General features: G+C 33.2%; 1 protein-coding gene and 1 long non-coding RNA gene across 2 annotated transcripts; one reads left to right on the forward strand and one right to left on the reverse strand.

Annotated features, from left to right (window-relative positions):
- Positions 1-1,526: 1,526 nt before the first annotated feature.
- On the reverse strand, positions 1,527-7,370 carry LOC111049317. Its single transcript, XR_005573028.1, has 3 exons — positions 7,222-7,370; positions 6,391-6,465; positions 1,527-4,078 (listed from the first exon to the last, which is right to left on the reverse strand). It is a non-coding gene; the product is annotated as an uncharacterized LOC111049317 (long non-coding RNA).
- Positions 7,371-12,159: 4,789 nt separating this feature from the next.
- Positions 12,160-20,831, forward strand: LOC120354435. The gene is made up of 2 exons (XM_039441604.1): positions 12,160-13,299; positions 20,756-20,831. Exon 1 carries the CDS (start codon positions 12,303-12,305, stop codon positions 13,086-13,088), a length of 786 nt encoding a protein of 261 aa, XP_039297538.1. The 5' UTR covers positions 12,160-12,302; the 3' UTR covers positions 13,089-13,299; positions 20,756-20,831.
- The last annotated feature ends 2,092 nt before the right edge of the window (positions 20,832-22,923 follow it).

Below are 22,923 nucleotides of genomic sequence, written 5' to 3' on the forward strand. Positions count from 1 at the left end.
ACATCATAAATGTGTCCAGGCTACTTGATGAATCCATCGAATTATCATAGACTACCCGTACCGGTAATGAGATTTGTGCGTTGGCGGTCAACAAAGAATATAAGCAATTTTATTGAAAACATTAAGGATAGAGGATTTTACTTTAGTAAACATATCTGATAATCTTGTTAGTAATTCGTACCGTAGGCTTATAAATTAGTAGCATACGAGTACTGAAGATCTACTATAGAGTAGATGGCTTGGCTGTATGAACAAGTCTAATGTTGCCGGTTATTTATCAACACTACAAGGGCCAGACCATATTAAGCGTTTTTGGAGTCGGCGAAGCAGGAAACTCTTGGATTGGTAAAAGAAATGCTTAATATTGTTCTTGTAATAAATTGAATATAATCTGGCCCTAACGTAGAAGAATGAGAACTTTCTTGAGACTGAATACAATTTTTGAAGCTTCAATTAGAAACTCTATTTAGTTCAACAAAAACGTTATTTTGTCTGAGAGCTTGTTGATGGATATATTTATTTATTGAATGTCCAATGGTATATCTCAAGAAGAAAAACCATCACTGTCCTTCAACTTCCCATGAATGTTGAGAGATCTAAATTTCTTATTGAAAATACCTAATATATAGTCCTACGGTATTGTATTGTAATTCATATTTGAATCCAAGATCCTGGTGACTTGTTTAAAATAATCAATCATATTTTATTCGTCAAGAAAAATAGTTTAATGATGATTCGAATAATGAATTTTCATAATTGATATTAATGCCTGAATATAGAAATCAAGTAATAGTTGGCCTACCATTAACTTTCATAGGTATTCTTATTTTGTAAAATCTTTATTCATCAATAGACTAATAATTATTATTTGTTACCGTACTGAGTCATAGCCACCTCTAATACATGTATTAGAGGTGGCTATGACTGAGTTCATAGATATAATAGCCTTTCTATTCTCCTGTGACAGCTAACCATCAATTTAATATAATAATAATATGTTAACTTATTGGAATTAATGTAATATATCATTATGGAATTGAAGATTATATATTGCATATGAATGAAGAAAAAATAAATTTGAGATTTTGCAAAAAATAAAATTAGAAATACAGGCTTAGGCATACCCAAAGTGACTAAAAATAACGACATTGCCTATTCTGTCGAAAATGCTTATTTTTTAAAATGACTTCAAAGTATTATAGCTATTATTTGTTTCAGATTAGAATTATTATAGCAAGCCTTGTGTCACACCTGACAATTAAAACAATGCTTTTATAGCTTCTATCAAAACAGTGACACTCAATTTTTCATTACCGTACCTACCTTTTTTTATTCCATTACAAATTTATTTTTTGGTACCTGCGCATTTGTCTCAGTAGCCCGAATGAATTGTTGACATGTTCAAACTTTTGAAGCTAGTGGAATTCTACTAGCCAGCTATATACTGTTGATAGTTGTTACTATTTCGCTCGCAGCCAATGGAATAGCCAGGTGCGACATAGGGTAATTAAAAATGAAGAGTATACTCAAGTACAACAATATAATTTTATGGATAAGGATAAATGCTGAAGCTGCTGCATTTAAACCAAAGTTGTCAACAAAAAAATTTGTCCACAAATAGTTTTCTACATAAAGTTACTGTTCTTTTGTAGAGCAACAAAATAGAGAACTTGTTGCCAAAGAATTGGTCTAATAGCGATTGTATAGTTTGCGAGGACTTGTAGAGGTAGAAGACTTTGTTCACAACTTTTTCAGTGTTTCTCATATTGGTTGGGAAACTAAACTTTTTGTTTAAAACAAGGATTTCCAGAAACTGCCTCAATTTGTTGAGAACTCAGTTAGTAGACAACTCTGGTGTGAATGTGGCCTAACTTTAACAGCAAATTAAACAACTTAATTATTGAGTAATTCTAGTTTATTGCAGAAAAGCTACATAACCGACATGAATTTTGCATTTAGTAATGAGGCATCAGATCATAACTAGTTTATTGAAAACCAAATGAATAATAGAAAAAATTATAACAGCTTATTTCGATTCAGTAAAGAATGACCATCATGCTACCATGCCTCTTTATGCATAGCTAACCATGATATTAGTTTTTTGCAATAATATTTACATCAAAGAACATTGAAAATTCACATCTTTGACAACCTCGGCAATATATTGATTTCTTGTGTATTATACAATTAGTAAAATATTGAAAAATTATACTATGAGGGAAGCTTTTTAATTAATGTGATATCAAAATTAACTAGATGATATAATATAGTGCAGTCAAGGAAAGGTTAGGAAACAAAAATTATTTTTGACCTCGCAGTTCTGTTTAGGGTAATAAGGGGGTAAACATATCAAAATTCCCCCCCCCAAACCCCTTGTGCTAAGTAAGGGGGTGGGGGTGGTTCAAAGGTAACATTTTTTGGTTTCTCACATATAACTCGAAAACTAAGTATCTGATGTGTTTGGTATGAGGGACTTCAAGTGGACTGTATACTAAGTTGAATGAAATGTCTGTTAAATAATAAATATAATTTAAAAGATGGCTGATGTTGTTCATCAATACCTTAACCCAAACTCACCATAAAACTTATAAGAGTATAACTACTAAATACCTGGTAGCAAGGTAGACGCCAAGAAATTGTAAGACAATGTAACAATAACAAATGATTGCATTTATTATAAGTGGCACTTTACAAATGGCCTTAAAAGTTATGATGACTGCACTAAGTAGGAAAAAGGACGTTTAATGAAAATCAAAAATAACAAATAGTAAATTTGAATAAGCAGTAAAAAAGGAATTGTCTATTAATTCAAGTTGGTTACAACAATACAAAGTATTCATATAATAGTTGTGTGATGTAACAAATGATCAAAAATGATAGTGCAATGTAGCAACATTTTCAATATAACAACTAGTGTCAACTCAGTGGTTCCAAACCTTCAACAGAGGGGATAAAGATGTGCACTTTTGCTATGTTAATCTACTAACTAGTCAAAATTAAGCTGCAACGTCACAGACACCCGCTTCATATTTCATTGCCAAATGAACAATTGTTGCAGCATTGGAAATTTCATCCCCTACATTAAAGTTGCTATAAACAATGAAACATAAACTTTGAATAGTGAAATAATACACTATTTTAAAGAGAATTTAATGCTCTACAAACCTACAATAAGCATTGATTTTTACGATGCATTGTTGGAGAGTTATAAGCCCTGAAAGAACAAAAAATTGCATAAAATCCTGTTATTTCGACAATTGCACACCTTCAAGAGCGAATATCTCGGGAACTGTTGGAAATATCACAATTCCACTGATCAAAAAGTGTAGAGAATTTATCAAACTTAATTTTTTAATAGTTAGTTATGTCGGTTGAACGCATTGTTCTCAAGATATGAGCGCGGAAGCAAAAAGCTGAAAAATTCAACTTTCGAACCACCCTCATCCCCTCTCACTCAACACTAAAGCTATTGCAACAGTTGTAGGGAAGTGCGTAAAAGTGATAAATTATACATAAAATTGAATAGAATTTATTGCTCTATGAGATCATAATCTGCGTTGATTTTTCCTATCAATTTTTAAAAGAGTAGAAATAGAGAAAAATTGGAGGCGAACGTGTTTTTTTCAAAAATGTCACACATTTAAGAGCGGATATCTCGAAAACAAGAACAGTTGTGAGATGAATATTGTAGGAAATTATATAAGCTTTACCTTTGTATTTAACAGTTATGTCCGTAAGATACATAGTTTTCGAGTTATATGCGAGAAACCAAAAAATGGTACCTTTGAACCACCCCACCCCCTTAGCACAAGGGGTAGGGGTGAGGATTTTTTATATTTTTACCTCCTTAATACCCAAAACAAAATTGCGGGGTCAAATATAGTCTTCCGAACTTTTCTCTCTATACCCTCTTTTGAGCATTCATTGCCTGGACTAGTATAATAATAAAGTTATGATGTTGGATGCTTGGTTCCTATTGTTTGATGCAGAATGGAAACTGGGTAACACACATGATGGCTTTTGATTTTCACGCTTTCTATCCGTCCATCTATATACACTGTGTAATATGTTTTGGTATCTGAAAGAGAAAAAAACAAACGAATTATTGATTGATCGAATGATAAAAAATAAGTTGATGAAATTTAAAAATAATATTTAAAATTTTCAAGTTCTAGTGATAGGTAGGAGTGGTAGAATAAATATTTTGTAATATACTTCTACTTACAGTTCACTAAGCATAAGACCCAATTCACACCAAAGTGGCATAGAGGATTCTCACACCTCTATAATTATAGAAATATGGTCCAATGGAAACAGAATGGACTTGGTGCTACATCTCTTCTGTTTGTATTGGACTATATTATAGGCGTTTTGCGCTAAGACTGATTTGCTTGAACAAAGTGAGGTAGAAACATGGTGTAGTGGGTAGACGGGGAGATTTCCAGTGCTATTTTTGGGGGTAGTAATGTAAGTCGGGAATATTCCCATTGGGAAGGAACTTATGATTGGGTAATATTTCTCTGCCCAAGAAACCATGGTAATAAATTGCATTAAAATAATTTATATTTAACCTATCAATTTCAATCACATTTGACAATCATAATCAATAAATCATCCATTCAAAAAAACAGTGTAAATAGCTCACAAATTACATCAATTTTTATATAATTTGGCTAGACTTTACTTTGAGTGAACCATTGATCACCTATATCGATGAATTAAGTTGGGTTACTTAGATAGTATTAATTAAATACTATCGATTTTACTGATTCAATTAAAGTAAAGCGTCCCCTTCTTTATTCTTTATCATAATAAGCATATCATCAAAATGATAAGGAGAGGAAAAATAAGGTAACCCTGTGCTGTTCCTCTCCCAAATTTAGCTAAAGTTAAACATAGTCCGAAATATGTCAAGTCTTGTAGTTCTTCACTTCACAAAATTTTCAGCCCTTAAATATTTTCAAATTTAGATGCTTCAAAACCAAGCCTTCGTAGAAAGAATATTACACATTATTATCACAAAAAATGAAATATTCATATACTAATGAAATTTTGAAGGAGCAAACATTCTAGTATGTTCTTTATTATTTTATTTTTGGGTGAAAATTATTGTGAGCTTCTTTGCAAAGTAATAGATGATTTATCATAATTAAATTTCTTGAGCGATACAAGACGAAGTAAACCCAAAATTCAACTTCTTGAGCAATTCAAGACGAAGTAAACCCAATATTTTGTTGACTAAGCTTACTTGACTGTTAGGAATATGAGTATAACAGATTTAATTTACAAGACATAAAATGAAAGTAGCATCATAATGGTGGTACCGTATACAATAATCAAGGATGTGCACCACGCTTTTTGATTCTTTTTACTGGTAAATTATCAAAGTATTACGAATTGTATACTATCAATTTATTTAGATTTGACTAATATCAAGAAAACACTTTTATCATTTATACTTTTTGATATATTGGGCGCTTTGAAAGCGCCAAAAGTTCAAATCTTGGGGCAGATCCATTACATAAATGATAGCAAATAAATTCATACAATTTTGAGGATGGATCTTCCCCAATATTTGAACTTTATGCGCTTTTAAAGCGCCTAATATATCAAAATGAAAAATGATGAAAATATTTTTTCCTTGGAAATACCATCTATTTAAGTATCTTGATAGAATTCAAATCAAAGTACCTTCGAAATGGAACCAATAATAAGTTTCCAAAAGCGTGGCGCGGAGCCTTAAATGATTAGAAAATGAATGCTTATTCCTCCTCACACTCATCAAGAAGTGATAAATAAACGAATTCGAATTACTGAATTCTTTGAACTTAATATTATAGTCTCAAAGTTATTTATTCTAATCATTTAAATATAACTTGTTTATAGCTGTTTATATGATTATCACTAAGTTTAATTAAAAAGGCGTTGTTTACGTTTCTTATACAAAATAATCATAAACTCCCGGGCATTTATGAATTTTGGGAATCAACTCCCTGGAAATAAATGTTTCTAATCTTGAATTTCAGGGAATTTTGCATCATAAGTTGAGAGATGTTTGATTTGAAATTTAGTTCTTAGTCAATTACCAACTCAATTTAAAATCATACACCCTCTTAAACATAATCATTGACAAAACAATTTATAGGTTTAATGGTCGAGTTAGATTTAATAAGTGGTGTCCAAGATACAATTGTTCATTAGATTTAATAAATGGCCTAGAAACTGGGCATAAGAGTAATATAATCTGACAGTTTCAAATTGGCAGGCAAGTGAAACAAGTTTGAATGTTCTTGTTTGGGGATGAGACTTGTTTAATGGATTCTAGATATTTTCAAATAATAATTGTTCATCTCTAAGACCAATGATCAAAACTAGTAACGCATTACTCACCGTCGAAGGACGTTGTGTCTTCATGAACAGGCCTCTCTACACTGACATGGGGGTAGATTACAGACTGCATGTTTTCTAAAAATAAGAAAGTGTTGGATATGAATGGGAAGAAAAAAAACTAAAATTGTAAAAAAGTTAAGAGTTTAAGCTAGGGACTTGCTCCATTCAGGATGGATTAGGACCTTATGCCACAAACCTCCTGCAATCATTATTTTTTTTCATGAGGAATAAAACATAATTAGTTATTTCAAACAAGAATGAACAGTTAATATTACATCAGATATCCTTTATAGAAGACAGTGGACAGAGAATCTGTCCACTCTGGTAACTCTGTTCTTCTATCTCTCTCTCCACTGTTATTATAACGGTAATAAAAGCATATTATATTATAATATAGTAATATTTGTAAAGTGTCTATAATATGTAGACAAGTATGCACAATAGAAGCAATAGAAGTGCATTAAAAACTTGTGAGTCTATAAAGATCTAGATAGATAACAATCATTTTTACAGACGCCATTTAGTAAAAATTCTAACACAAAATAAATGTTTAATGTCAAATGCATTATACGAATATTTACATGCAATTTAAAATGCATTATAAGAATACATGTAATTTGCAGGGCTACTGCATATCTTCCAGTAGCAATGTTTGTTGGTTTTACAAAAAGTTAGGCTACTGGTTAAGGGAATGAATAATTATTGATAATCCTGAAAAGCTAACCATATCATAACATAATAAAAAGGCAAAAAATTCATTATTTATTGAATAATAAATTGGACCTGTTTATTTTTAAAAGTTTGATTTTTAATCAAATTTGTTTGTCTTACCTGGAACCTGGTACAGTAAAGAATAACATCACTCTACTCTTCATCATTATTTTATGTTATCATACAGCTATATAGTCTAGCTCAAATCGATTTTGAAAAATAATTTTATTTTGAAACTATGGCTTTTGTAGCTAAAGTATTCATGTAACTTTAAACTGAAAAAGCACATTCTTTTGGTGTAACGACGACCGTTTAGTGCTGGTGTTGTACATTCTCAAGCCAAACAGAAACTCGAAACGGTCGTCGCCACACCAAAAGAATGTGAGTGTTTTTTCCCTTTAAAGTTATCAAAATGAAATATAGTTAATGTTCAACCTTCTAGTGGCGCACTAAGACACTACCTCCGTAAACTCGGAGGTGTAGTGACTGAGACCGTAATTGAAAAAAATTTCAAAGACGACCAATACGGTATGCGCTTTTTTAAGAATTGACAGAAAAATGTTGTTAATGTTGTTCAGTTATAGGGTCTAGAAATTTAAAATAACTAAACCTTATTGACTTCTATATCGCCCAGAATAGGCGATTTTTCTGCTCTTACCAGCGTTTTCTTAGCTTTCAAGAGAAAATTCTTACGTTTGGTACAAAATTTCAGGTAACTTGAGGTGTATTAGTTATGTAGGCTATTGAAAGGGCTAAGAAGGTGTGCTAGAAATTGGCGTTTCCAGTGTTTATCTGTGTTTTATCAGGATTTTCAAAACCAAATGAGCAGAAAATGTTCAAATTTTATACACATTTTTAGCATATGAAATAACAGTTCAATGAATGAAATGACAAATTTATAGCAACACTGAATTGGGTTATTAATTGCGCTATGATTCCCCTGCCATTTAGCAGATAATCTTAACTCAGCTGGGGGACTCTAGCCTTTGCATGTTAGAAGAGACCATCATGAATATTAATATAATTTGTGCAAGAGCGCGCTTAATTATGCATAACCAAGCGTGCAGACAAGAAACGTACAATATCTGAAAAGAGCAAAAGGAACACTAGCTCACACTGAAAGCGTGCTTGGTTGCGTTCAGTGTAAACAACGTGTTTCAATAGCACTTTTCAAATTTTGTTTTCTGGGTCATGCATGATTCTACGTAAATTTGCACATATCCATTCAATGTGATCATACAATTATTCTCATGTATCAGGATATTATTCATATTATTACTGTTGTGACCAAGAATAAATCTTCCAAGTAGTATCCTACCAGAGCGTCAATAGACATATCATTGGTTCATTAGCACTATTGAAGAATATGCATAGATTTTTCATGATATGACATGGTCTTACATATGATATAAATATAAAAACTCTGATATCTCACTCTGCAATAAATTATTATTTACACTGTATCAATCAGCCATAACCCATAAAGAACACTTTACTTACTTACCGGTACAGTACTTACTTCCGATGAGTAAGATGTACTGTATTCCTCACGGTCCTGGATCGGGGAATCGTCAAATTTTCAAATTGTGTCAAACTCACTTTGTTAAGAGTAGAAACAGATTAGATAAAAATGATTCATGTAAGTTACTGGATCAGGCTGAATATTGAAATCCTTTACTGAGTAAGCTAGCAGTATTATCATTGATCACATATATTCGTTTATAATAATATTGTTAGAGATACCGTAATGTATGTTCTGTTTTAATACTAAAGATAACCTACACTGCAAAATTTTTCTATTTCAAGCCATTCTTGTTATGATTTGATAAGAATTCTTATTCCAATAGTGACTTATATAATAAAATGAGTGATAGCCTACCAATTTACCTTTTCAAAAAAATTATGTTTAATCTAAAAATTCCTTAAATCTAATAAAGCTATAAATATTAGCATACTACAAAAGCCGTGGTTGTAATTCCTCTCGTAGAAATTGAGCAATACTGTAATCAAAATTGAAAAAAACAATAGGTAGGCCTAATTCAAAGCTCAAGCAACTCAACTTTACACTATATTACTATATTTTTTACAATAATTGAAATACGTGTTTGAATTTGAAAAAGCTAATTTAAAACATGGGTAACCTACAAATTGGTTAACCAATAACTAAGAATATTAAGAGAACTCAATGATAACTACCCTTGAAATTCATGATGAGAGATAAAAATTGTATTGGTAAAATAAAATAACAACCCTTTATTCGAAAAAGTAGTTATCAGTTGAATTATTAACTTTTATTCATGAAAAATTCCATTCGACATAGGGATTTCAATGTAAACACGGGTTGAAGTGTACGCTTTTGAACAGCTGATCGGCTGTATGTACTGGCCATGAGTTGAGTAGGCCATGGTAGAAGTTTTAAACCGACAAACCACTCTCGGTCTCAGACAGCACCGTATCGCGCATGCGTTAGTAACGGTTTTTCCCCGTTCCATTTGGTCAGTTCTTTGAATGTAACGTTCTTTGTGATGATGGTTACCGAGCACCGTAACTGGAGCCGTCATTCCTTTTTGATGATGATGTTATTATCCAATTATGATTTATCATTAAATTCTATATAATATTCAACATACTATCATCATTTCATTTAATAGAAGGAAGAGTACTTTTCAATAATATAATTAATAAAATATAACGGTTGTTATTAAACTAATTTAAAAAACACAACAACTAAGTCAGCATTATTGTCATTTCAAAGCTAAAACCTAACCCCCTAACCTCCTTTGTTATATTTGAAACATTAATAAACATAAATCTTGGCAAAAACCTGTAATCCCTTCCAGCATATTGCAATTTCAAAGCAAAATCCTAACCCCCAACCTATTTTTCACCGTTGAAATATCAAAAACCATAATTCTACCTATACCCTAGCCCTTTCTAGCATATTGCAATTTTGAAGCAAAAACCTAACCTATCCTCATGAAACATTATTGAATATAACTTGAAAAAACCCAACCCCTAACCCTTTCACATTCAATACTTTGGATTTTGAAACAAACTCCTAACACCCTAACCTATCCTTTCCCCTCTGAAACAACAAAAAACATAACTCTACCTACACCCTAGCCCCTTCTAGCATATTGCAATTTTGAAGCAAAAACCTAACCTAGCCTCATGAAACATTATTAAATATAACTTGAAAAAACCTTACACCTAACCCCTTCACATTCAATACTTTAGATTTAAAAGCAAACTCCTAACCCTCTAACCTATCCTTTCACCTTTGAAACAACAAAAAACATAACTTTACCTGGACCCTAGCCCCTTCTAGCATATTTCAATTTCAAAGCAAAAACCTAACCTATCTTTATGAAACATTATTAAATATAACCTAAATGAAACCTTCGAAACAACAAAAAACATAACTCTACCTGGACCCTAGCCCCTTCTAGCATATTGCAATTTCAAAGCAGAAACCCAACCTATCCTTATAGAACATTATTAGATATAACCTAAATAAAACCTAACCCTTAACCCTATTTTGTCAATTAGTTGAATTTGTACATTGCTGATAAACGATGTGGCAACCTTGCAATGCGTGAAAGAGATAGCGCCATCTGCTTTGTTGAATGATACACAAGGATATAAAAAAAAGCAACACCATTGCAAATCACACCCTGCCATTATAACGTGGACCTCACTATAGATACTCAAAGAATACTTCTGAATAACTATGTGATAACTGTGACCGTTGCTGGCCGTTACTCTGTATATCTGAGACAAAGAGAAGCTGCTTTAAACCGTTATGTTGTTCAAGCTGGTTATGTTTGGTCTATTTGCGTTTTCTCTCTCGTTAAGATCATTCTCAAAGAACTGTTCAACTGAATGAATGGAACGGGGGAAAACCGTTACTTACGCATGCACATTACGATGCTGTCTGTGACAGAGTTTAAATATTAAATTCATAATGTGGGAGTATTTCAACTTTATGTAGTTTGTATTTATATAGGCTATGAAATTATCTGAATATTTTGAATTATATCAACATATTGTTATTCAAAAGCCTGAACTCAACCGTCTTAACCTTTCTTTTCACCTTTAAAACCAAATTGAACCAAGGATCTCTAGAGGGGAATGCCTCAATACTGAGAGATTTCAATATTTCTAGTGTATGAGCATAACCTAAAAGGTTCTATTCAACTAGGTTTTAAGATGAAACGAAGAGTTGTGGGGAATTTGATGTTCGTTTTCAAATGAAAATATGTTTATATTATTTGATATGTGTTGGTAATTTAATATAATAGACAAAATTAACGTGAAGTTGGAATACTCGCATATATGAGATCACTTACGAATGACAACCACAAGTTCACAGCTCAAAACTCACACACAACAGCACAAGACACAAACATAAAGACACTAGAGACAAGCAGTGAACTCTATACTAACCTATATAACCTATATACTAACCTATACTATCGTTAGTATAGAGTTCAGTGGAGACAAGTAGAGTAGAAGCTTAGACCAGTTATAGAAAAGACACGGCCAATTGTATATTCATACAGAAAGTTGATGAAGCCAAAAACTACTGCCAAATCACCATATCGTGACGTTAGCATCGGATGGAAATAGTATATTTCGCACCTAGAGCAGAAAATGAGATTTTTCTGGCTCGAAATTGGTTTTCAAGTTCGAGGCCGTAGGCCGAGGACTAGAAAAGATTGAGAGCCGGTAAAACATTTTTGCCCATGGTGCAAACGCTATTTTTCGCCACACACAAAAAATAAACTATATATACTATATATATATATATATATATATATATTATATATATATATATATATATATATTATATATATATATATATATGAGAATAGTTGTTTACTAAGCACTTCCAAAAGCAGAAATGGAAGGTGATATTAATAGTGAGGTCCATGTTATAATGGTAGTGGATAAAGATAGAAGAATAGTGATGCTGATTCTCCGCATTAATTAATTATATTAATTAATATACATTAATTAATTATAATAATTGAGTCTGGTTTTAGATGCCGATGCGAAAGGTTGTGATTATCAGTACGCTCCGATAGTGAACGGTGGGCCCGCTCGGCTGCCTGTTATATTCTGTTTCTCGTAGTACAAGTTGACTTGAACTGTTTATTGAATTTGCTATTTTACGGAATTATATTCAAAGTTATAATATAATGTCGTGCCTCAAATGTAACTCGGCTGCCACTCCTAACGCTGCTGATGTCATCAAGTGTACCAAGTGTGATAGCATTTTTCATGTTGAATGTACGCGTATCCGAACAAAAGGAAAGTTAGCAGGACTTGGCGCAAAAAAAGATACGTGGCATTGTGACGATTGCAATAATACAACTGTGACTGTATCTTCCGCTGACCAGGATTCAGTTCTCCAGGCCATTAACTCGCTTTCTACTCAAATGAACTCTAAACTCGACGCTAATTTCAATAAGATAACAAGCCTGGAAAGTGCCGTCATTAAGAACACTACTATTTTAAACGAATTGCAGAGTTCAGTGAATCTAGTCAAATTGGAAACTGAGAATCTAAGGGGTGAGTGCGAGGGTTTGAAGCAGTTGAATGATAAGCTTTCAAGAGAACTATACTATACAAAACAAGACCTCAGAGACTTACAACAATACTCCCGGATTAACAACATTGAAGTTGCTGGCATCCCCGTAACAAACAACGAAGATGTATACAGGATTATGGAGTGTGTTGCTAAAGCATTACAAGTGACATACTCCGGGACAGATATATCTATAGCACATCGAATTCCTGTGACAAAGAACGCTAAACACCCCTCCATAATAGCTTGTTTCTTATCGAGATCTACACGGGATTCGTGGTTGTCTGCTGGAAGAAAGCACCGATTAACGGCGAAGAAGGTGGACGCTGCCCTACCGGATGGAAATGTTTTCATCAACGAACACTTAACACCTCAGAACAAGTACATTCTATCGTAGGAAAAAGATTGGTGAAAGATAAAAAAATCGATAGTGCGTGGCTAAGGAACGGAAGAGTGTGGGTGAAGGTGCATACCAACGACAGTCCTATCAGAGTATGGGTTCCAGATGACATTCATGAGGCAGTAGCTAACAGTTCACGTGAAAACTGTTGAAAAAGTGGCCGGTAATGTGGAAAAAATTTTTGTAAAATAAGTCATGGATAAGCCAGGTACAATTTTTCTAATTCATTTCCTTGGGTCATTTAGATGGTTTTAATTTCTGTTGATTATTTTTTTGCGGTATTTATTGAATGAATTCAATATTAATTCTATACATTTTATAGGATTATCGTTAGAGTAATAATTAATCAATCTATTTGCTTGTTTTATTTCCATTATTCCAGCATAAAAAACAAAAATATAATTATCAGATTACTCAACATTCTTAACCAGTCATTATTTTAATTTAATTTATCTGCGTTATCCGCGTTGAAAACAATGGTTAGGTAGGTTCAATTTTTATTTTTTCATTATTATTTTTTATCTTGCTTTGAGTGAGGAGTAGGATAATATAATGTGTCTTTTTTGGAGTGAATTATGTATTATTCTCTAAATTATTTGAAAAATAATCTGGAAATATTTGAAAAATAATCTGGAAATATTTGAATTCAGTATAGGCCTTTTGGATCACAAAGTGATTTCATTAGAATTTAATTTACTGTAGAATCTTATTAGTATATTTACTGTAATTGTTACATGTAGCTCCGGGCTTGATTAGCTGACTTGATTTAAATATTTATTTTACTTCAACTGGTATCTTCTCTGTATAGTGATAACAGTCGAGTCTACTTTCTTTTCTAGCATTGTGCTTTTTTGTTAATTTATCTTGTTTTTGTTTTAGTTTTTATCTTGTTTTATTTCTACGCAGCTAAAAAAGAAAAACTTAACTAATTTCCTGTAACTTGGGTAGTTATAGTGAGGTTAAATATTTGTTTCGAATAATTGCATTATTAAAAAGTAATAGGATTCAATTCGAATAATTTTGTTATCAGAAAGTAATGTATTCAATTCGAATTAATAATTAAATTGAATAATTACATTGTTGGAAAATAATGATGCGATATTCAATTCGAATGATTGGCTAAAGTATTATGATTATTTGTAGTACGGTACCCTTTACAATTAATATTGATTGATGTCAATTAATATTGATATTAACGGATGTTGATTTAATCCTTATAATGCTGCTTGTAATTGCTAATAATATTGAATTATTCGAATAATTTTTCGAGAATTATCAAAAGTAATATGATATTCAAATAGTCTACTTTGATATATTATCTATGGTAACATAATTAGACTATATTGCTTTATTATCAGTTATGATACACCCTAGTGTTGGTCTAATAATTTATGGTTCTTATTTACACAAATACCAAAAAAAAACCATCTATTCTGCCTCCAATGTATATTATCATGTTCAAATTTTTTCCGTACATTATGTTACATGAAATTTGTATTTTTTTGTGGCGGTTGAGCGGGCGGATGGTCCCTGAGATTTTTTATTATTTTTTGTTTTAGAATTTTTTTTTACTGTCTATGGACAGACATGAAATAGAATTAGACAATTATAATACAATATTTTGTAGAGAGTATGATACATTTAATTCATTCAATTTATTTTTTAATAAAGAGAGAAGCTTGAAAATAATTCATTTAAATATAAGAAGCTACAATGAAAACATTGACAATTTATTGGTGGGACTCAACTCATTAGATTTTGAAATAGACATTATTGTGTTGACTGAGACTTGGCTCAATATAGATGATATCAAGCAACTTGACGGTTATGAAACTTATCAGACAGCAGATAAGCGTAACAGAAACGACGGAGTGCTTGTTTTTATCAAGAAATCGTTATCGCCAGTTGGGAGAAGTTTGAATATCGGTGGGGTCAATGCTGTAGAAATTGACTTTCACTATGATAAAAAGAAATACTGTTTATTAGCAATTTATCGAACCCATGATTCTAATGTACAGGAATTCACTGATCATCTTAGAAATTATTGTATTGAAACCAATAAGGGCAAAACCAATATAATCGCAGGAGACATTAATATTAATATATTAAATAACGACTTACAAACAGACAGTTATTTAGATGCTTTGTACGAAAATGGGTTTATCAATTGTATTGATAAACCAACAAGAGAACAGAATAATAGCAGTACACTGATTGATCATGTATTTATAAAAAATATTGATGTGTCTTCAGTTCAGTCAGCAATTGCAAAAGTTTCTATAACAGACCATTACATAGTAGCCTTGCAAATAAATTCAAATTCTATGGATACAACCACAACTGAATCACCTAAATTTTACATTCATAGTGAAACTTTAGAATCTTTTCTCAGAGAGGAAACATGGGACTCTGTGATTGCCGAGCAAGATGTTAATACTTCAGCAGATAATTTTTTTTCTATTATAAAATTTAACATTGAAAGGTCAAAAAAGCCGGTCACACAAGTGAACTCACGTTTTAGAAAAATAAAGCCCTGGATAACGGATGGATTAGTTAGGTCAATTAGAGAGAGAGATAATTTACATAGGCTTACTAAGAGACAACCCTTTAATTTAGAATTAATTAATTACTTTAAAAACTATAGAAATAGATTAAATGACTTACTTAAAAAAACCAAAGCCCAGTATTATAGAGATCAAGTAAACGATAGTGGTAATGACCCAAAAAAGTTCTGGCGCGTAATAAATGAAATTTCAGGAAGAAATAATAAAAAAGAAGGATTTCCATTAGATCATTTCAAAAAAAATTATATTTTTGATTCTCCACTTCATAAAGCGAGAGTAGTTGCAGATGAATTCAACGACTATTTTTCGCACGTAGGGGAGAATTTGGCAAAGGCCGTTCATTCCAATAGTGTTCCAGCTATTGATGATGATCTCTATAGACTCGACACGAACTTCATCTTGCATCCGGTAAATGATGATGATATTTGTAGATTTGCTTCCGAAATAAGAGGCATGTCCGCTCCCGGCTTCGACAATATATCTGCTCAATTTTTCAAACAACATATTAAAATCTTTATTAAACCCCTTAAACACATTTATAATTTGAGCATTACTCAGGGTATTTATCCAGATAGTTTTAAAATAGCCAGAGTTTTTCCACTTTTTAAAAATGGTGATAGATCCCATGAAAGTAACTACAGACCTATTTCTATTTTAAGCATTTTCTCTAAAGTTTTAGAAAGAATTATAAAATTTCAGTTGAGTAATTACATTGAGGCTAACAACATTCTTGCAGATGGACAATTTGGATTCAGGAAGGACAAAAACATATCTGATGCACTGTATAAATTAACTCAAGAAGTAGACCAATCAATAAATAAAAACCTTAATAATTTAATAATATTTCTGGACCTGGCCAAAGCCTTCGATACAGTCGATAGATCAAAGCTATTAAAAAAACTTGAAATGTTAGGTATTCGTCACAACTCTTACAATTGGTTCAGGAGTTATCTATCGGATAGAAAACAGGTCGTCCAACTGTTGGGTGTTGAGAGTAAAATTAACAACATTGAATACGGTGTGGTTCAGGGCAGCACCTTGGGGCCTCTCTTATTCCTGATTTATATAAACAACTTAGCTAAACTGCCACTTGACGGTAACCTGTTCCTATTTGCTGATGATACAGCTCTGCATGTAACCGGGGTGAATAAGGAAGAAATGTATCAAAAGGCTTCTCGTGACCTCCACCTTTTGAAGGCGTGGTTTGATGATAATATTTTGACACTTAATATAAAAAAATCAAAATTCATGGAAATTTCTTTACGGAAAAATCATGAGCCTTCTGTTGACACGTTAATGTTACATTCTTGTGGGAATCCAGATAACAATCAGTGTCAGTGCGATTGTATTGAGAGAGTGAGTTCTTACAAGTATTTGGGAATTATGATTGATGAAAAACTTAACTGGTCAGTTCACATTGCCTATCTGAAAAATAAAATACGTAAATCCATTTACATTTTTCTCAACTTACGTCAGTTTTTATCTAAAGATGAACTTAGGAATGTATACTTTGCATATGTCCAATCGTTAATAGTTGCTGGGATTTTAGCTTATGGGGGTGCTTATAAAACAATTCTATCTCCGTTATTGATAACTCAAAAACTAATTATAAAAATTGCTTTAAAAAAACCCGTCCGTACCCCAACTGCACTCATATATGACGAGTTCAACGTTCTCGATATTCGCCAGTTGTATGTCAAGAGCCTACTGTTGTATATTCATAAATATAGAGCAGATATGTTCATGAGAGTTGCTCACAACTATAGTACTCGGTCGGCGGAGTCTTTGGGCATAGAAGTACCTAGACTTGTGGGGGCTCACTCCACTACAAACACTCATTACATTTCGCACATCATTTTCCGAAACATTCCGGCTTCCTTAAGAAGGGTAGAGGATTATTCCCTTTTTATTTATAAAAAACTTATTACTGGTTGGTTGAAGGAGATTGGCAGGGAGGGTATTGAAGAACTAATTCATTCTATTTATCAATAACTAATTAACTCATGCCCCACAGCTCCGTTTCATAAAAAAGAAAAATTTCTCATATAGTAATGATAATAATAAAAATAATAATAATAAAAAATAAAACAAAATATTAAATTTGTTAATAACAATGAAAATAAATAAAAATGAATAGCGAGCATCTGCGATCTGTAAGGAAGCTGTATTGCAAACGATGTTTATAGTAATACAGTATTACGGTAATTTTATGGTTTTTGCTGATGAATGCGAGAGTCAATCAGTCAGTCGTGATCAGTTTTGATAATTATATAAATAGATTTTACGCTTACCCTAGTATATGCTGTGTTATTTATTGTAGTGCAACAATATATGGTTTCTTTGTTCCACTGATATGTGTTGTACTGTAGTTTTATATTGTTCTAGTTTCTAATACTTTTGTAATATTCTTCTCTCTTAAAGTATAGTATTCTCTCTTATAGTATATTCTCTCATAAAGTATATTCTCTAGTATATTCTCTAGTATAAAGTATATTCTCTCTATAAGTATAAAATGCTTATTTTAAGTAACAATATAGGCTATTAGGCCTATATTTAAATAGTATTGGCTATTTTAACAGACTCCATGTACCACACACAGGCTCTGGCCTAAGTGGTTGTGATGCATAATATTTTTAGAATTTGTTCTGCCTAAAGTATACACTGTTTGTAAAATTATGTTATGTTATTGAGTTATAAGTTTTTTTCTTGTATTTTGTTATATGCAAAATAAAAGCCAATTTGATTTGATTTGATTTGATATTTCTACACTGTCAAAAACATAATTGGCATTGTTGTGGACCTAGAAAAGGATAGTACCACCGACAAGGATAGCGACGATAGACAAGGATAGCAAAACCAAAGTTGATCGAATACTGTCGTGGACCACACTATAGCTCTAGCAAATCTTAGGTAATCTGAATATCAGGAATAGTTATGAACAGGACATCCAAAGAAAGAAAAAATCTTACATTAACAAAAAAATCCAACTAGCTGATAACAGAACCAGAGTACTCTGGAGGATAATAAATGAGGAAAGAAACAGAAGCGGGTTGGGAAAAATGGACAACTTAAGACTCAAGAAAACTAACAAAATGATAGTTGATCCATATCATGCCAGCAACCTCCTCAATTCTGCCTTCACGCAGCCACCCTCTGAGACTGCTTCTGAAAATACCTCTGACCATATCCACCTGGCAAATAATAAACAGGAGCTCAAGAAATTCGAAACCATTCCAATGGCCAAATTAGAGCAACTCCTTAGAAATCTCAAACCTAATAACTCATCAGGACACGACGATATCACTGGCAAGATAATTCAACATTGTGAGCGTGAACTAAAGCTGCCACTCCTTGACATAGTAAATGCTTCAATTTCCCAGGCTGTTTTTCCGCAGAGCATGAAAATCTCAAAAATTTTCCCCAAATTCAAAGGAGGTGACAGGTTGAATGCAAAGAACTGTCGGCCCATAGCTAACTTGCCTATCACATCAAAGTTGATTGAAAGAGCTGTATATGACCAACTTATTGCATATCTTGAAAACAACAGCCTACTTTCAGCACACCAACACGGATTCAGGAGGGGCCTTGGAATGGTTACAGCGATCTCCGAACTATGTAACAACATCAGCAAACACTGGGAGGAGGGTAAAACTGTTTCAGGTCTTTTTATTGACCTCCAGAAGGCATTTGACACCATTGACCTTGGCCTGCTGAAACGAAAGCTCAAGATATTGAACATCAAAGGGAGAGCCCCACAATGGCTGGAAGACTATCTCCTGAATAGAAAGCAATATGTTGAAATCAACCATCAGAAGAAAAACAGCATAATAAGCTACAGATCCTCTCTAAGGACGGTCTATAAAGGTGTTCCTCAGGGGTCAATACTGGGGCCACTACTATTTCTGATCTATATAAATGACTTCCCCACAGAAATCGACCATAGGAAGAACTGTATTCTCTTTGCAGACGACACCACTATCTTAATACCATATAAAAAGCATGAACACACCGAAGAAGTGGTGGACACAACACTCAACGAAGCAAACGAAATATGCAAAAAACTAAATCTAACCATAAATAAGGATAAAACAGTTCACATTCGCTTCACCCCAAAAATAGAAACATTGAGGACCAAACAAACATAGGCATACTAGCACAGACAAATACTAAATTCCTGGGCATACTGATCGATGGTCACCTCAACTGGCAGCACCACATTGAACTGCTTTGCAAAAAACTGTCATCTGCCATCTTTGTAATCCGAAGGATCCGAAATATCACAGAGGAGAAAACTGCATTCATGGCTTACCATTCTCTATTTGCGTCTCATTTAAAGTACGGCATTGTGGCTTGGGGGTCTGCAGCCCAGACGAATATTGATAGAGTTCTGCGATTGCAGAAAAGGGCCCTGAGAACTATCCTAAGAAGAGATATGATGGACCACTGCAAGGCGCTCTTCATCCAGCATAACATATTCACAGTTGTCGCACTCTACATATACGAAGTAACAACCATGGCTGTGAGGAGTAGCCCAGAATTGAGGGGAAATAGACATGCCCACAACACAAGAAATGGAGCTGACATTGAACTCCAGCAGCACCGGCTCACAAAATTCAGCAGGTCGCCGGCCTACTCTGGGGCCCGACTCTTCAACCTTCTGCCCAAGGAGCTTAAGGCAATTCAGGACTATGGTGCCTTTACTAGAAGTCTGAAGAACTACTTGATCATTAGACCCTACTATGCATTGGCAGAGTTCATAGACGACCATGCATACCGGCATCACCGACCGTGAATCCCCATTGATTGGGAAGAAATTTGACGATTCCCAGGTCAACGACCATGGAGAAGACTACAACAAGTAACAAGTAAGTAAGTAACAAGTAACAAGTAAGGAAATTGTCCAAGTATTTTTATTTTTCATTCTGATTTGTCTAAATAACCTAAAAGATGATGTTCAATTGTGTGGGAGGTTGAGTTTATACTTTTTTATTCTTTCAAATGACAATAAGATGATATTATCATTAATGTTTTAATTATTGAATAATGAACACAAATAATGAAAAGTTTTTTGATCAGCTGTTTTTTGATCACCTTTCTTAGCTCTCACCGTTCTTAGGCCGCCTAGGCCGGACCTGTTCTGACGTCAGACGAGAGTCGTTTGCAAGGGTCGCCTGAATTGGGAATATCTGGAACTCGAAATATCTTGCAGCTGGCCGGAATTGGAAATATATGGAACTCCGAATATGTTGACAGGCGGAACTCCGAATATCGTGCAGGCCGGCGGAACTCAAAATATCTTGTCAGCTGGTGGAATTGAAAGTATGTGGAATTGGAAATATATCGAACTCACAGTATTGATTGTTATTAGCGAGACTGTGTAACTGTGTAATAAAAAAATCTTTATTATAACAAGAAAGAAACTGACTTATATGTTGGTAAGTATTTCATTATTTAGGATTTGAATTTTCCTATTGAAATATTATGTTGCTATTTATCCATGATAACAATTAATGTTTATTTTTCAAGGTTGTTGGTCATTAACTTAGTTACATAGGTACAGTATTTGCTAATACATTTAGAAACAATAAGCAAGTTTCACTGTGAATCAATGAGATTGGTTGATCAACATTGTTTCATTGTTTATCACTTTATTTTATAATCATGGGTATCACATAAAGTAATACAATAAGAAAGACAACTTTATATTTTCAATGTTTTTAATTAAAAACATCAAACTTAAAACTAGAGTAGCATACTATATTTTATTGATTTAACTTATTTTGACTATTTAGTTTTATTCTAATGATAATTCACATAGCCTATATTTATTTAATTTATGCTAGGCCTAATTGGAAACTATTTTTCAGATAACAATAGCATTAGGCTACTACTGCCTATATCGTACCTATATTTTGAGTTTTCTGTGGAGAACAAATGGCTCAAGTTAATGAAGCTAATGAAATATCAAAAACCTACCAAGTAAGTTTTCTTTTAATATCAACCTATTAAAACTAGATGTAAGTTACTTAAGTTTTGTGAAATGGTTTATTTACTTCTTTATGATTTAACTTCTTCAGCCCTTGCCAGTAATGCCAGGTCTTCGGGAACATTAAAAACTAGAAACTTTATAAAAGCTATAAAATATAAGTTGATGTGTTCCAATAATCTAATGAAATTAATTATCATTTGCAATAAGTAAAGTTAGGTAGGCTACTGAGGCACCCATACTTGATTTGCTATGTTTTCATATAGAAAATAAAGTTTTCCTGTACGGTAACTGTTTTCCTATTATCACAGATAGCTTAGCCCCTTATCCTGTCTCGCTTTCTGTGTTTTATTGGGTGCACTACAAGCTTTTTTGTGAATCTATAGCAATGATTCTTTTATTTGATATTTTTCCTATTAACTTATTATTAAGTTAATACAATAATAAAAAAGAACTCTACATAACCGCATTTATTATAACTCTACTTATATTGTATCATTTTTCATCACCTAGGCTTAAGATACTTCTAGAAAGTCGCCTTTGTAAAATACCGGGGTGACTTTGACCCACGTCGCGGAAAAAGATTCAAATTATTTATCTCTGATATCTGTTATCCGAAATCGATGTTTAACATTTATATAATTCCTTAATTCCTCCTTCTACATCCATGACCAGGGAACTGGATAGATGGCGTCGAATGGTAAGATGACAGGTCAAACTATATTGTCCTTGTGAGCATTAAAATACTCATTGACTGAGTAGAATGGGTTCCTCTTTGGCCAGATCTCAACTCGGTTTTTAAAAGCAATACCCTGCAGGTTCTTCACACCAGCAGGCAGGTCATTGTATAGGCGCAGTGCAAATATTGGGAAGGAGTCTTTTCTCTTGTTGGTTCTGCAGCGAGGTATGTCAATGTCAAGTCTCCTCCTTGTAGCATGCACATGACGATCAGCCCTCAGCACATGACTGCCCTCGGTGTCCTTAACATGCAACAGACTCAACAGTATGTACTGGTTGAAGACCGTAAGGATGCCCAGGTCAATGAAGATAGGCCTACAGTGCTCACGATGCCCTGCTGAGGTGATCACTCGAAGTGCTTTCTTCTGGAGCATCAGCACACTCTTGCAGCCCGCTGCATGCCCCCACAGCAGAAGTCCATATAGCAGATGGGAATGGAAAAGGGCAAAGTATACCATCACCATATCGTTCCTGCTGAGAAGGGCTCTGAGTCTACGCAGCAAGTAGATTACTCGTGCCAGCCTGGTGCAAACTCCATCAATAT

Source organism: Nilaparvata lugens, chromosome X (assembly GCF_014356525.2).
Source record: "Nilaparvata lugens isolate BPH chromosome X, ASM1435652v1, whole genome shotgun sequence".
Lineage (NCBI taxonomy): Eukaryota > Metazoa > Arthropoda > Insecta > Hemiptera > Delphacidae > Nilaparvata > Nilaparvata lugens.